This window comes from Schistocerca americana, chromosome 4, assembly GCF_021461395.2.
Source record: "Schistocerca americana isolate TAMUIC-IGC-003095 chromosome 4, iqSchAmer2.1, whole genome shotgun sequence".
NCBI lineage: Eukaryota > Metazoa > Arthropoda > Insecta > Orthoptera > Acrididae > Schistocerca > Schistocerca americana.
In genome coordinates this window covers 633,178,306-633,192,913 of record NC_060122.1, presented here as the reverse complement: position 1 = coordinate 633,192,913, position 14,608 = coordinate 633,178,306, and the positions used below count along the sequence as shown (strand labels likewise).

Below are 14,608 nucleotides of genomic sequence, written 5' to 3'. Positions count from 1 at the left end.
CACAATGAATTTTCTTCCACCTTTGAAGAATTACAGCTATCACCAAACTTATTTGACAATCAAATCAGTAATATATTCTTATCAGACACAAGTATGCAGAAATAGGGGCTTTCATAATAGTTATCCAAAGTTGGTACTTGGGCGTGCACGTAGCAGTGCAAACTTGGGACCCCTATCTAAACTTTGTACATGTGTATCCAATACTTTGTTGAACCTGCTCAAAAACTTTCATTGAATTTTGAATGGCCAGGCAGCAGTCATGTCAGGCTGCTCCACTTGACATAGAATGACCAAAAGCTATATAGCTAGAATAACTTTTTTTTCTCTGTGCTTCAAATGGGTTCAGAAATTGTAATATTACCCAGCACACATCAATAAGAAAGTCTTTAAAACAGGTGCACTGTGCCACTACATTATATCACCTGAAGACACAGTGGTTGTGTGCTCAGCTGGCACTATGGATTTGGCACAGAGAGAGAGAGAGAGAGAGAGAGAGAGAGAGAGAGAGAGAGACCATGCTTTATTTACTGTTTGTGAAAAGTAAAACAAATAAGTTTCCTGCACACAGTGGTGATCAACACACATAATTTGAGTACAAGATCCAAACACATCATGATTCTATTTTTGCCTGTCTTGTGATCATTAATTACAGGGAAGTAATTAGTTATATGTAAATCTTCAGTGACATTGACACCAATCCTCATCCCCCCTCAAAAATGCAATGTTACTGTCTAAGTATTCTATTCCAGTACACAGTACTCCCTGGTAAACAAATATTTATCATTAGACTGTGAAAAGTTTTTTGGATGTCCAAATGCTGTAGTTGTGATAAATGGTGAAAACTGTTCTGAAAGACTGATAGCTTCAGGTGTCCAGTCATCTCCCCATTCAGACCTGTGAGAGAGAATGTTGCCATCGTAAAAACAAGTGCACATTATTCAAGCAACTCTGCATACACTGTGCAGAGGATGGCACACAGTTTAGCATCGTTGCAGATTTGGGCACCAATATTGAAATGAAAGCAACTGCAATGTCCATCCAGAGTTGCACAGTTTCACAGCTGCATCTGTTAGCAAGACTGTCTAGCTGTGTAGCCAATGATGTGGCATGTGCTTTCCTCAGGCAGTTGTGGTGATGTTTCCAAATCTTCCTGGTCAGTGACATTACTGTTTGCGATCAGTGCCATGCTTGTTCTCACTTTTTTCTCTTTGTTTGCTATTCAGGTTTTGTTCAAACACAGTTGGTGATTCTGGGCTTCACATTTGATTACCTCTAGGTTTGTCCTTTCAGACATGTGTATGATTAACATTGTCCGCTTGGTCCTTCAGCCACTAGCCATTTATTAGAGAAACTGCCTTGTGGCACTCCCCCCATCTAAGTAGTGCATTATAGAAGTGACAACGAAGCTGTCTCTCTTGGGCTAAATATCTCATCACAAAGTACCAATAATTTCTGAGTTTTGGCAGTGTAAAATAATGCAGAAGGAACAGATATAGTGGAGACAACTACAGCAGGAGCAGATGCAGGAGATGATCAAACATTGTGGAGCAGATCTGAAACTTGAGCAGTCTGTGGGGCAACCTTCACCCAGGTCAGTGATCAGTCTTAAGCATCCTGGAGAGTAGATGTGCATGGCCTAACCCATAAATTGAAATTTTATTGTACAAATTGCAGTGTCTCATATGCAGTTTCTTAAATTGGAGGTGTAGTTGTCACATAAACACAAGACCTCACCTTAAGCACAATCACAATTATTGTCAACTTGTTTGAGGTGTCAGAAGCAGCTCAAAATGCACTTTCCAATAACTGGCACATAGTTCAGCTCTCTGCCACATGCTGATATTTCCTGAGCTGATACTCAAGATGTGCATCCTGTGCAAGGAAATGTTTCTTGCTTCCAAGCAGATTTCAATGGACGTAGTAAGAAAATGCTACCTAGTCAGGCATTTTGATGTAGATCACAGAGTGTCCCCCTCTGCATTGGATTCACCCCCAATGATGCTTACTTAAGCCATTGTCCAGACTGTTGGATATGCCACAAGTGTCTCCAGTGGCTGCATCTTTTCGATACATATTATGCCTGTCACAAAAAAGGTGACAGGGCAGTAAAACAGTACTGTGTGCAGATGCACCAGTGTTCACCAATAACTGTGGGCAGCAGAACATGACCAAGCATCAATGTTCACTTTAACTCCAGTCCTGGCAGAACCCGCCCACATGCCTAATAAATTCCTGATTGAGTTGTGCATCAGTGGTGTTTATATTTAATTCCACATGGATGCCAGGGCAGTAATTTGTCTGATTAATCAGGAAACCTAGCAGGATTTAGGATCCCCTGCACTGCAGTGGCAGATTGTTTTATAAAATTGCCTATTGGCTTCTGGGAGATTCCATGGTGACTCTTGTTACATTTTGAAATCAGTGTTTTATTATGTTGACTTTTTATCACTTTATAAATGCATATTTTCTTTTGTAAATCATTGTTAAAGATTGTGTTATTCAGGCAAAGTTTTTGAAGTGTTATTTAAGCAGGGAAGAGCAGTAAAATTAAAGAACAAGAATGTAACTTACGTTGTGACTTATGTTACAAATTTGGGACATCCTATTCCTAATGTGAATTTTAGGTCAAAAGTGTCCTCAAACTATTCAGAGTATGGATCTGGTTTTTATCACAGAAAATGCATATTAGGTTGGCCTTCAAATGACAGAGTTACAGATTTCTAAAAATATTTATACCTTGTGAAATAGTGTAATACACTGAAAAAGGCGTGTGACTCAGTGTTACGTGACTCTTGTTACTTGCTACTGCTTGTTGGAAAAAAAGTTTTCCAGCAAGCACAGAAATGAAAATATGATGTTATGTACCAAATAAGATAAACTTAACATTAACATTACACTTTTCAAACACTATGAAAAATTATAGGAGCATGACATCTGGGAAAATGAACTGTAAATTCAATTAAAAGTCAGAACTGAAAATATCCTCCTGCATTGACAACATCAAGTAGATTAATTTTTTTGTAATTTAATCAGTTTTACAGGCCATTTCCAATCATGACCAGCATGCTCCATTGCACTGGTTGGGTAAGAATTTCCAAAAGCTGCACATACTTCTCCAGCAGTGAATTTACTATCATATTCTAGTCTCCAATTCTCACACTTTCTATAGTTTCTTCAGTGTGTTGGTTTGCAGCAGTGAAATTCTTTGGAAACAGCAGATATGTCTGTAGTAATTCTTTCTTGTAGTGAAAGCAGTGAATGCTTTTCATGTTTGGTACTGATGGTGCTGAAAATTTGAGCCAGATTAGATTTCACATTGATTCTTTGAATTTCTACAGACACATGAAAAAGATGCATAGTTGTGGTACTTGCAGCTACCTGAGCGAAAGTTGGTGGATCACCTACTATGAATTTTTGTTTTTTTTACTGCATTCCACACTAGCCATTCTGCAACTGCACCAATTCCATCTACGACTCCTTTACCATAGGATGTAGCAAATAAGTTCCAATAGATTTTCATGTTATGAAATGACTGAAACTGAGGCACAGCAGCAGTAACATATTTGTTTTTAAGTTTTTGAGGCAAGTCTATCTGACCAGATTGAAACTACCTTCACATTTTCAGGAATAGTTGACAGTACTTTGCTAATGTAAGCAATTGCACTACTTGAGCCATGGCTTTATCCAGGGCACCATGTGACTTACATGATGACAAACCCGCTTTGCTAGGCTGCTGATTTTGTAACTTATGTTGCCTATGTTTTCTTACTCTCACCCTAGTTTTAGCTCTTCTTTCTTCCAATAACAGTCATTGCCTATGTTGACTCAGCTCTAGAACCTTTTGTTTCTGCTTCTGCTGGCTTTTTCTAGATTCTTCCAGGTGCTTCTTCTTAAATTCTTCATATTTTTCTTCACTGTTTAACTTTTGCCTCCTCCTACTCTGTCTTCCTGCTGCTGCTGAAGGCATCCTCTTCCTCTAACCTTACAATAGTACAACTGTAGCTCAGATTATGTGACTCACGTTACTCATTTAGTTTTCTGTTTTTACAATATTGGTGGAAATTGGGAAATTTTTAGTAGTGATTTTAGTTACACATTCACACTAAGAAGTAAATTACTGATCAAGATAATGTTATCTCTAATATCTTTCTTGGTATAAAAACTTAATTATATGAAAGTGACTCATGTTACTTGAAAGTTCGTGCTGTTGTATTATATTATTTATCCTAACCTATAATTTACCTACTTCCGTTTTATACTCTTTATGCAATACATTAGGGTATGTAATGGTAATATAAATAATGATACACTAATTCTTACCTGTCAGTTTGTTGAAATGAAGGTCCAAAATCGCCAATAATTCACACTCTCATCATATGAAAAACATATGACATTATAAAAATGGCTACAAATAATGGAGGGAAAGCAATAATGGGCCACAAACCATTGTTGCCATACACTAAAAAGTCCAGACTTTTCAAAAAATATATAGAAGGTACCAAATTTTAAACTTTTTAATATTATAAGTGTGACCTACATTACACGGAATGTCCCTTCTGTCTCTGGGTCTTAGGTTGACATATGTTTGATGATTTTTGTGATGTTTTGCCAACACAAGTGGCTGGCACTGCCAAAGTTTCACCATGCATTGCTGATGGTGGAGTGGAGACGAGCTCACAGCTGCAGCTTATATACAGGGTGTCTCACCTAACTCTGCCACCTCAAATATCTCTGGAGCAACAATAGATATTCAAAAATGGTTTTCACCAGCAGGGGCTTCTGAAACCAAATACTATGCGAAATTTTAAAAGGTAAACAAATACTATTTTCAACACAAACTTGTGTATTTTTAAATGGACACCTCCTGTTATTTCATATGCAATCAATCCCATGAAAAATCACAAAAATAATGGCATTGGTTGCACCACAATATGTCAATTAAATCCTGAGAAAAGCAAAGATGATGCTTGAAATAAATGAAGCGCACAAATAGTGCACATCCTGAGGCTCAAGCATGCACCTCACGCTGCCTGTGTCAGGGGCTCACACAATGGGAAGGTATGAACAATCCACAAAACCAAGCAAGTGACACATCCAATGCAAAGTTACATTTTTCATATTGTACATGTATTTTTATTCTAGCAAAATGACAACTAGAGCTACACTTTAATTCACTTTGATAAACACATTTACTAGTGCCCTGTCGCCCACAGGAACTGTCTTGTTGTGCATTAGATCCAGCTTAGAAAATACACCCACATCTTGACCAATGATACTGTGTCACGTCAACATATATTAGTAGTGCCCTCTGTTTGCATCAATACACATTTGCAGATGGGTAACAAGAGAGTGTTGCACGGATTGTAGAGTTTCTACAGATATTGCCATTACATGCCTCAGTAATACAGGGTGATTCAAAAAGAATACCACAACTTTAAAAATGTGTGTTTAATGAAAGAAACATAATATAACCTTCTGTTATACATCATTACAAAGAGTATTTAAAAAGGTTTTTTTTCACTCAAAAACAAGTTCAGAGATGTTCAATATGGCCCCCTCCAGACACTTGAGCAATATCAACCCGATACTCCAACTCGTTCCACACTCTTTGTAGCATATCAGGCGTAACAGTTTGGATAGCTGCTGTTATTTCTCGTTTCAAATCATCAATGGTGGCTGGGAGAGGTGGCCAAAACACCATATCCTTCACATACCCCCATAAGAAAAAATCGCAGGGGGTAAGATCAGGGCTTCTTGGAGGCCAGTGATGAAGTGCTCTGTCACAGATAAGTGCCAATGTGGTGGCGCTCCATCCTGCTCCATCGAGCTGAGGGAACAGCCAATTCTCTAACATCTCCAGATACTGTAGTACAGTTACAGTAGCACCTTCGAAGAAAAAGGGACCAAAAACTTTATTGGCTGAAATGGCACAGAAAACGTTCACCTTAGGTGAGTCACGTTCATACTGAGTTGTTTCCCGCGGATTCTCAGTGCCCCATATACAGGCATTGTGACGGTTGACTTTCCCGTTAGTGTGGAAAGTTGCTTCATCACTAAACACAATCTTTGAAATGAAAGATTCATCTGTTTCCATTTGAGCAAGGATAAAATCACAGAAATCGATTCTTTTAATCTTATCAGCTGCAGACAGTGCTTGAACCAATTTCAGACGATAAGGTTTCACAACTAACCTTTTTCGTAGGACTCTCCATACAGTTGACTGTGGAATTTGCAGCTCTCTGCTAGCTCTGCGAGTCGATTTTCCTGGGCTGCGAACAAATGCTTGCTGGATGCGTGCTACATTTTCATCACTCGTTCTCGGCCGTCCAGAACTTTTCCCTTTGCATGAACACCCATTCTCTGTAAACTGTTTATACCAACGTTTAATACACCACCTATCAGGAGGTTTAACACCATACTTCGTTCGAAATGCACGCTGAACAACTGTCGTCGATTCACTTCTGCCATACTCAATAACACAAAAAGCTTTCTGTTGAGCGGTCGCCATCTTAGCATCAACTGACACTGACGCCTAGTCAACAGCACCTCAAGCGAACAAATGTACAACTAAATGAAACTTTATAGCTCCCTTAATTCACCGACAGATAGTGCGTAGCTCTGCCTTTTGTCGTTGCAGAGTTTTAAATTCCTAAAGTTGTGGTATTCTTTTTGAATCACCCTGTACAATGTTGCATATCCTCTACTGTTGTTGGGGGTTATCAATACACTCTTTCTCTCACTGTGCTCCAGAGAAAGAAGTCTAATGATGTCAAGTCAGGGGGACTGCCTACACAGTACCTCCTTGGATGATCCACCTAATTGGATATGTCGCATCTAGAACATCTCTGGCAACTTTTTCATTGTGTGCAGAACATCCATCTTGTTGGAACCACAATGATAGACAAGTTTCCAATCCTAGATCGTCCATGAGGAGTGCTAGTGTGTGTTGAAGAAATGATGCATATTGACTCTCCACTGTCGCTGATGAGCAACTTGGCGAATCCAGTGGGGATTTTGCATGGACCAGTAGTGCATGTTCCACAGATTCACATTACCATGATTTGTAAATGAAGCCTCATCCATAAACAATGTATTGCTTAGGAATACTGGAGTGCCTTGAAAATGCTGAAGTGAAAAATGACAGAATGCAATGTGGGATTCAAAGTCATTCCTGTACAGTTCTTGGTGCAGTGAGATATGGAACGGATGAAACTGATGCTGTTGCAAGATTCTGCACACACTACTGTGGCTTATTCCTACACCTCGAGCAATTTCTCATACACCCACCTGAGGATTGTGCACTACACCAGCCAGAACAGCAAATCCAGTCACTGGCACTGTATGTCAACGTTTTGTGGGAACCCAGCTTCCTGTATACCTGAGTGTCTTGCAGATGTTGCCAATGGTTCAACACAATGGACACTGTTGGTCTGAGTAGCATTCAGCATACAGTGTCACAGCTGCAGTTGCATTTCTGTGACATTAGTCATAAATTAAAATAATATCTAGTTTTTCTTCATTACTGAATGCCTCCATATCGACCAGATGATGGCAAATGTAACAAGCCACAAGAAAACGCATAATACTACACCATACATTAACACTCCACTGACATATTACATCAATCACATCACGAATAGTGGCAGCTTGAGTCTCAGGACGTGCGCTAGCTGTGCGTTTCATTTATTTCAAGCGTTAACTTCGCTTCAGAATTTTTCAGGATATAACTGATGTATTGCGATGCAACCAACACCATTATGTTTGTAATTTTTCATGCTATTGATAGCATACAAAATAATAGGGGGTGTCCATGTAAAAATACACAAGTTTGTGTTAAAAATAGTATTTGTTTACATTTTAAAATTTCCCATAGTATTTGGTTTCCTAAGCCCCTGCCATACATTCATGCTGGCGGAAACCATTTTTGAATATCTATTGTTGTTCCAGAGATATTTGAGGAAGCAGAGTTAGGTGAGACACTCTGTATATGGCACACCAGTGCCCAAGAGCTTTTCTGTGGTAATTACTGCAGAGGTTCTCCCCTTGCTACCTGCAACGATCATTTGCTGCAACATGGGAATTCAGCATCTGTTCAACTTGAGGCTTTCTTCTTGCTTGTTGAAATTATTGTCATGTTTGTGCATTTCTATATCTTCCCTGAATAAGCAGGTGTGACAACTCTTTTCTACACCAAGAACTTCTATGTTCACAAATTTTACTATGTGGTTGGTCTTCCACAGAGTGTGCTCTGCCACGACTGATTTTTCATCCTGGCCCAACCAGCAATGCCACTCATGTTCAGTGATTCTAGAGTTGACTTATCACCCAGTCATTCCAACATAGACTTTTTCACCTTTACATGGTATGGAGTATATTCCTGACATTGCAAGTGGGTTTCTTTTCTCCTTTGCTGATCTAAGACACTCTTCGATCTTCTTGGATAAGGAAAAATGTGACCATCATAATGAAAACTGAAGATTACAAGCAGAAGAACCAGTACCTATTAGATCCAATGTGCACCAAAAACTAAGTGCAGATCTGATGTAGCGGATCTGCATTTAGTACTAGATAAGAATCAGTTGATCAAGGCCTCTCAGCAGACATAAAGAGGACCCTCCAGAACACAGAAGCCCTACCACCTCAGCTGTATGGATTACCAAAGAACCATAAGAATAATGTTCCATTAAGACCAACACCTCAGCTGTATGGATTATCAAAGATCTGTAAGAATAATGTTCCATTAAGACTGACTGTTAGTGTTTCTGGTTCACCAATGTATAAACTTGCAAAACACTTGGCCTCTTTACTCCAGCTGCATGTTTGAGAGACTGATACATACATAATGGACTTGGGACATTTCATTGAGAAGCTGAAGAAACTAGAACTTGCAAGAAATGACATCCTGGTCAGCTCTGATTTGTTTGCTTACCGAAGTGGCACTCCGTGGTTCTGTGGAGTAATTGGTTCCATTTTCCGGCAAGACAACACCAAGCTCTTTCAAACATGTATCACCATGCCATTACTACCAGCTGTGGCAGCAGTTGATGACTGAACCAGCACACATCTGGCAACTCATGGAATTTGAGTCACTTCCTCCAATGCTACAATCACTAACAGTCTCAGTGCCTCAGCAGCAACTACAGCCTCAACTGAACTAGACAGAAAATGAATAAGATGCCAAAGGGATGGAAACTTTGGAAATTGAGATGCTGTTGGAGTCACTGCCAGGGAACAATGCTCCCCATTGCCCCAGTAGCTAAAACATAGGTCTGGTCACTTCCAACCCTATTAAAGTGGAGAATAATTTAGTATCTTCATTGCATTTGGACACTGATATACAGATGGATGTACCAGCATTGGCTCTCCAGAGATTTATGATGTCATGGCCACACACAGGTCTGTTAACAAGACTTTTGGGTGGCATAGACCACTAGAAAAGTGCACGCTCATTCATCAGCCAGTTGTGTTGATGTATCCAAAGCTTTTTGGTTGCTGACATTACTATTTGCACACAGTAATATGCTTATTCTCAGTTATTTCACTTGGTTTGCTATTCAGATTTTGTTTGTATATTGTTAATGATTCTGAGCTTCATGCTTGAATTCCTCTTGTGTGTTCTCTTTTATTTGTGTAAGATTGGATGCCATCCACTCAGCTGTTTCAGCCACTTGCAGTTTTCCAGAGAAACTGTGCACTCCCCGCCTGTGGGTACGACATTGGAAAACATAATTCACCTATATCATTGTACCCCTTTTCTATTCTTTTCACTGTAGGTTCTTGGAGAGAGAAATCATCAGTACCCTTCTGTGTGGTCCAGAATTTCTCTAATAATGCAATTATGAGACGGTTTTTTAAGAAATGTCTTAGGTGCATGAATTACTCTTCCTTATAATCCTTCCAATAAATAAGATTGGCATTTGCCTTCCCAGTAGCTATATCTGTGTGTTCATTCCACATGAAATCTTTGCATACAAACTTGTAGATACTTGTGTATTATGACTGATCACCTATTGTGCAATGAAATGTTATTAATACAGATACTTAAATGTTATTAACACAGATACTTCCATCTATTTATGTGCATTACATTACTTTTTGGCACTGAGGGTAGGCTAACAGTCCTCACATCATGCAGTGATCATCTGAATGTGTCACTGCATTTTGTAGTAAGTTGCTAATGATGCCACAAGGCTAACAAATACAGAAATACATCAGTTATCTGCAAGATCATTTACATATGTTGTGAACAGTAGCGCCAGAGGTGGCCTCATTAGACTATCTCGATCATAACAGATGTTACTTTTGCTTCTGACTTCTGTCTTCAGAAGAACAACGTACTGATGTATGTTTGTGCTGATCTAATCATGTGTCTGTTCAGATATTTTGCACACACATATATTCCCTGCAGACCTATAAGGACCATACATTTACTGTGCATTTGCTCTAACATGAGAACTAACCCTTCCAAAAGCATATGAAAATCCAGTTCGTCACATAATTCAAACCACTATGCAGACATGCTATTTAACTTTTTCCAGGAAGTGAATCCTTAATGTCAAGCACAGACTGACTCAAGACCTTTTGATTATCCTACTGCCTGCCAAACTGAATTACCAAATTACGCCTTTTTCCTAAGAATTGATAATGCATTAATTTATCATATAAGTTAATGATCCACTATACTGCACACAATAGTATTGCCACACAAACCCAAAATTGTTGTAAGTTAAGGTCAAGAATATAGAAGTTCAAATAGCTGTCTCCTCTTTATGTCCAAATAAAATGAAAAATGTGTTTGTGATTAGTGAGCAGTTTTATTACACATTCTTCTTTACTCTTTTTCTAGCATTTAGAAGGTCTCATGCAGTTCCAACTTTATTATTTTAGTCATAGCTGTTATTTTTCAGCAGTTATAGTATAAATTTATGTATAGAATTCAGTTATCAGTTGCAAATAATTTTCAACAAATGACTGAATTCTACTCTGAAATACCATCTTTGTAAAAATGTGAAAAACTTTACTTTTGTTTTCCAGGAATTCTGCTGAAGTCACTTCAATTTCCTTCATAGCTACTGATCTTAAAGAACATTCATTTTGATAACTTCCAGAATGGACACCATATATTCATATTTCACATGAAAACAGACAAATTGTTTAAATCAGGGCCCATTGCTAAAGTTGATGAAACATAGGTATAGAGATATGGCATGATGTGGCTAATCTACACTTAAATCTAAAGTATGAAAAGATCCATATACTGTGAAGAAGGCTGGATAAATTTATAAAAAAATTAAAAGCACTTTGTAACTTTTTTTTGTATATATTATAAAAAATTCAAGTAGATTAATGTAAAAGATAGAAAAGAAATAATAAAGGAAGTTTTAAATTACAATGCATGTACAAACGTTTTAATGAAATAAATTTCCTTGTTGCTTCCATTCAATGTTTTTGCATGAAATTTTATTTCACAAAATAAAGAGTGAAAACTCTTCCATCAAGACATCAGCCAGCAAGTGTTAATCCTACACATTACTGAAAACTGGTATCTTGTTTCCAGTATATGCAGTGTGTACTGTCAAATTTTACACACAATCATAGATTTACACTTGCCCTGTTCTGTACTATACTCCTTACACTGAGAGAAGAGCTCTGACAGCTGGCAGTACTCTTGCTACTATTTGACACAGACAGGCAGCGAGCCAGCAGCAGGGAGAACAGGGTGACAGACCTTCCCGTCCCACCCTTTGGCCTGCGGCAACACTCGCACTCCTTCAGAACCTAACAATGCCGTGTCATTCATTGCAGCATTCCTGTATGGGCAGCATTCTGCTGACCAGTGTCTGTATTCCTTGATGGAGTATTTTTTCACATGTACTACCAGTGTTTGTCACCTTACACGAACACACACACAAATATTTTCTGATGTTGCAGCCATTTGGCTGCATAATTTTTATTTTATTGTTATGCGGTTCAGATTTCACTGTATTTCATACCAGTCTGATATCTTTTGACATATAAATAAGTTACTGTGCTTGAAAATGGCCTATGGCCAAACTCTGGATCGTATAATCAATAAAATAAAAATTATTGCCATCAAATGGTGGTAACATCTTTAAAAAAAATTAACATGAATATGGTTCCACACAATCAAATTTTCAACGTTAACAAGGTAAAGCAAACTACACAAATGTTACATGTAATATTTTTCACTTACACACACTGCAAGAAACTCACAGAAGTAGCAGAATGCACACGTATCCACACATACCTGAATGTAGCATGTGGCAGCACTACGGCAACACTGGGGCATTGTCACGGTAACGTAAACAAAAGATCATGATCTGATTGGCTGTTGTGGATGCACGAAGCACATGCGCCACAGCTGCGTCAGCTGTCAGAGCTCTTCTGTTGCTGTATGGAGTATAGACATCACCTGCAGCGGCATGAGAATAGGATGGCAATGCAGAATTTACTTATCATATTGGTGCAGGAAGTAAAATTATGAAGTTGCCAAAAACTGTTTACAGTAGTGCAGAGCTTGAAGTCCAAAGGCAACCATCCGTTATCATACTGGAGTAGACCACAAATTGTCCTTGCTTATAATTCCTATCCTTATGTCTAGGTAACCATACTGGTAAAGAAAGTTAATGTTTTTATACACTGTTGCAGGCATTTCCCACTTTTAGAAAATAAGAATTGTTAACAGGCTTCATGTAGTGAAGGAGAGTAGAGCCATCCTCACACTCAATCTGAAAAGTGATTTGGACATGATTTCTATCATGGTTGTTGAGTGCTCAGAAATGCAGTTTGCAGCCACAACATGCTGCAATGAGAGTTGCCAGCTACAAAGATTATTCTAATGAAAATTAACACACTAGGAATGAACTAAATTATGATTTTCAAAAGATGTGCTAAGAAAATCCCTAAGAATATTGTTGAGGTGTCATTAGCTTCAAAGGTGCTTGAACAGTGAGAAAGTCTTTAAAAATATTCTAATTTCTTCTAGACAAAGTATCACTGAGAAAATCTTTGAAAAAGCAAACAAAGATTTGAACATCTGAGAAGAATTAAAATATTATGCCAACGTTAGTTCTTCACCCTGACAAACCAGCTGCAGATGCTGCTGCTGTTTCTGTGCCAACAGTACTCATCAGGCTTTAACTGGTTTCATGCAGCTGTCCACCCTAGTCTCTCTTGGGAATATCCCCTCATATCTGCATAACCACTAAATCCTACTTACATTGGAATCCGCTTACTGTAGGTAAGCCTCAGTTTCCTTCTAAAAATGTTATCCCACACTTCAATACCAAATTAACTAATTCTTGGTGCCTTAGGATGTGTCCTATAAACCAACCCCTCATTTAATCAAGTTATGCTATAATGTTGCTTGTGAACACATACTTACAAAGTTTCCAGAATCAATATTAATTGAGGAATGTAGAAATGTAAGACCATCATAAACATTGCTCATGTAGGGACCACAAAGACACAGTTAGACTGCATTGCCCTCTCTCATGTCCAGCTGGGTGCAGACATTTTTGAAGTATAATATTTGCTGCCATATGCGAGTGATAACAGTCAAATGAGCATCTTTGCTTTATCACACCTCCTTTATACTCACATCATTGTCCACCCCTTCACTCACAACCCGCTGGCTAGAAGCCCTCATTACCAGGATTTTGTGGAGAGTTTTGATGAGGTCTCTCTCTTGACCAGAGTGCTGCTCTCTGATTCCCTTATTCTGATCAGAGAGAAGTCCAGCCCCACAATGACCAACCTCTTACAAATCTACAGTCTCTTATCAACAAACAGATGTTGTTGCCATAGAGTATCCTCTATCACTAGTTGTAGCAAACATATTCATGGAATATATTGAAGAGAAGCTCTAGAAAAAGCTTCACCGATACCCAGCATGCTTCTTCAGATGTGGTGATGAACATTTGTTGATAGCCACATGGGTGTGGAAGGCTTCAATCGTTTCAACGTCTGAACACTCTGCACCCCAGCACCAAATTTGCCATGGATGTGGAAGAGAATGGTGAACTCCATGTTTTGGATGTCCTAGTCAAGCACAAAGCAGATGGCACTAAGGGACACAATGTGTGCAGGAAGGCACCCCATACTGATTTGTACCTGCAATAATTACCTCATCTGCTTATATTACACAGGCCCTATTACTTGAGGCATGTGCATCCTGATAAAGTTTTCCCAGCTTATGGTGTATGTCATGTTCATACTCGCTTAATTTCACTGCCCAACAAGCTAAATGACTGGTGGAGTCTTTCAAATTCAGGAGCCATAAAAGGCTGGTATGGTCAATTATCACTCTGAACTTCCTGCCATATGAACAGCTTTTGAAATACAATAAAACTTGCTCAAAATGGAATCGTCTGGGACTAAAATAATTTTCCAAAGTGAACAAGTTTCCGGATTACACAAAACTCTCTGGGTCATAATTCACAATTAAGTTGGAAATCATTGTCTTCCATTCTGTCACTACACTTTCCTGTACATCCTTAGCTTCCCCAAACTCTTCACTCCACACGATGTTTTTCCTAGCTTTGAAACTCTCCAGCCATCCTGCGGATGCCTTAAACTCCATGATTCC

At 38.7% G+C, this 14,608-nt stretch overlaps 1 protein-coding gene across 1 annotated transcript in view; it reads left to right on the top strand.

The window, feature by feature from the left end:
* The window catches only part of LOC124612511 (cystatin-like), a 100,717-nt gene extending 89,325 nt beyond the window's left edge, over positions 1–11,392 (top strand). The window contains exon 5 of the mRNA XM_047140757.1: positions 11,035–11,392. Coding sequence (XP_046996713.1) covers positions 11,035–11,069 — 35 coding nt within the window. The 3' untranslated portion in view covers positions 11,070–11,392. The remainder of the gene's footprint in view (positions 1–11,034) is intronic.
* Positions 11,393–14,608: the final 3,216 nt, after the last annotated feature.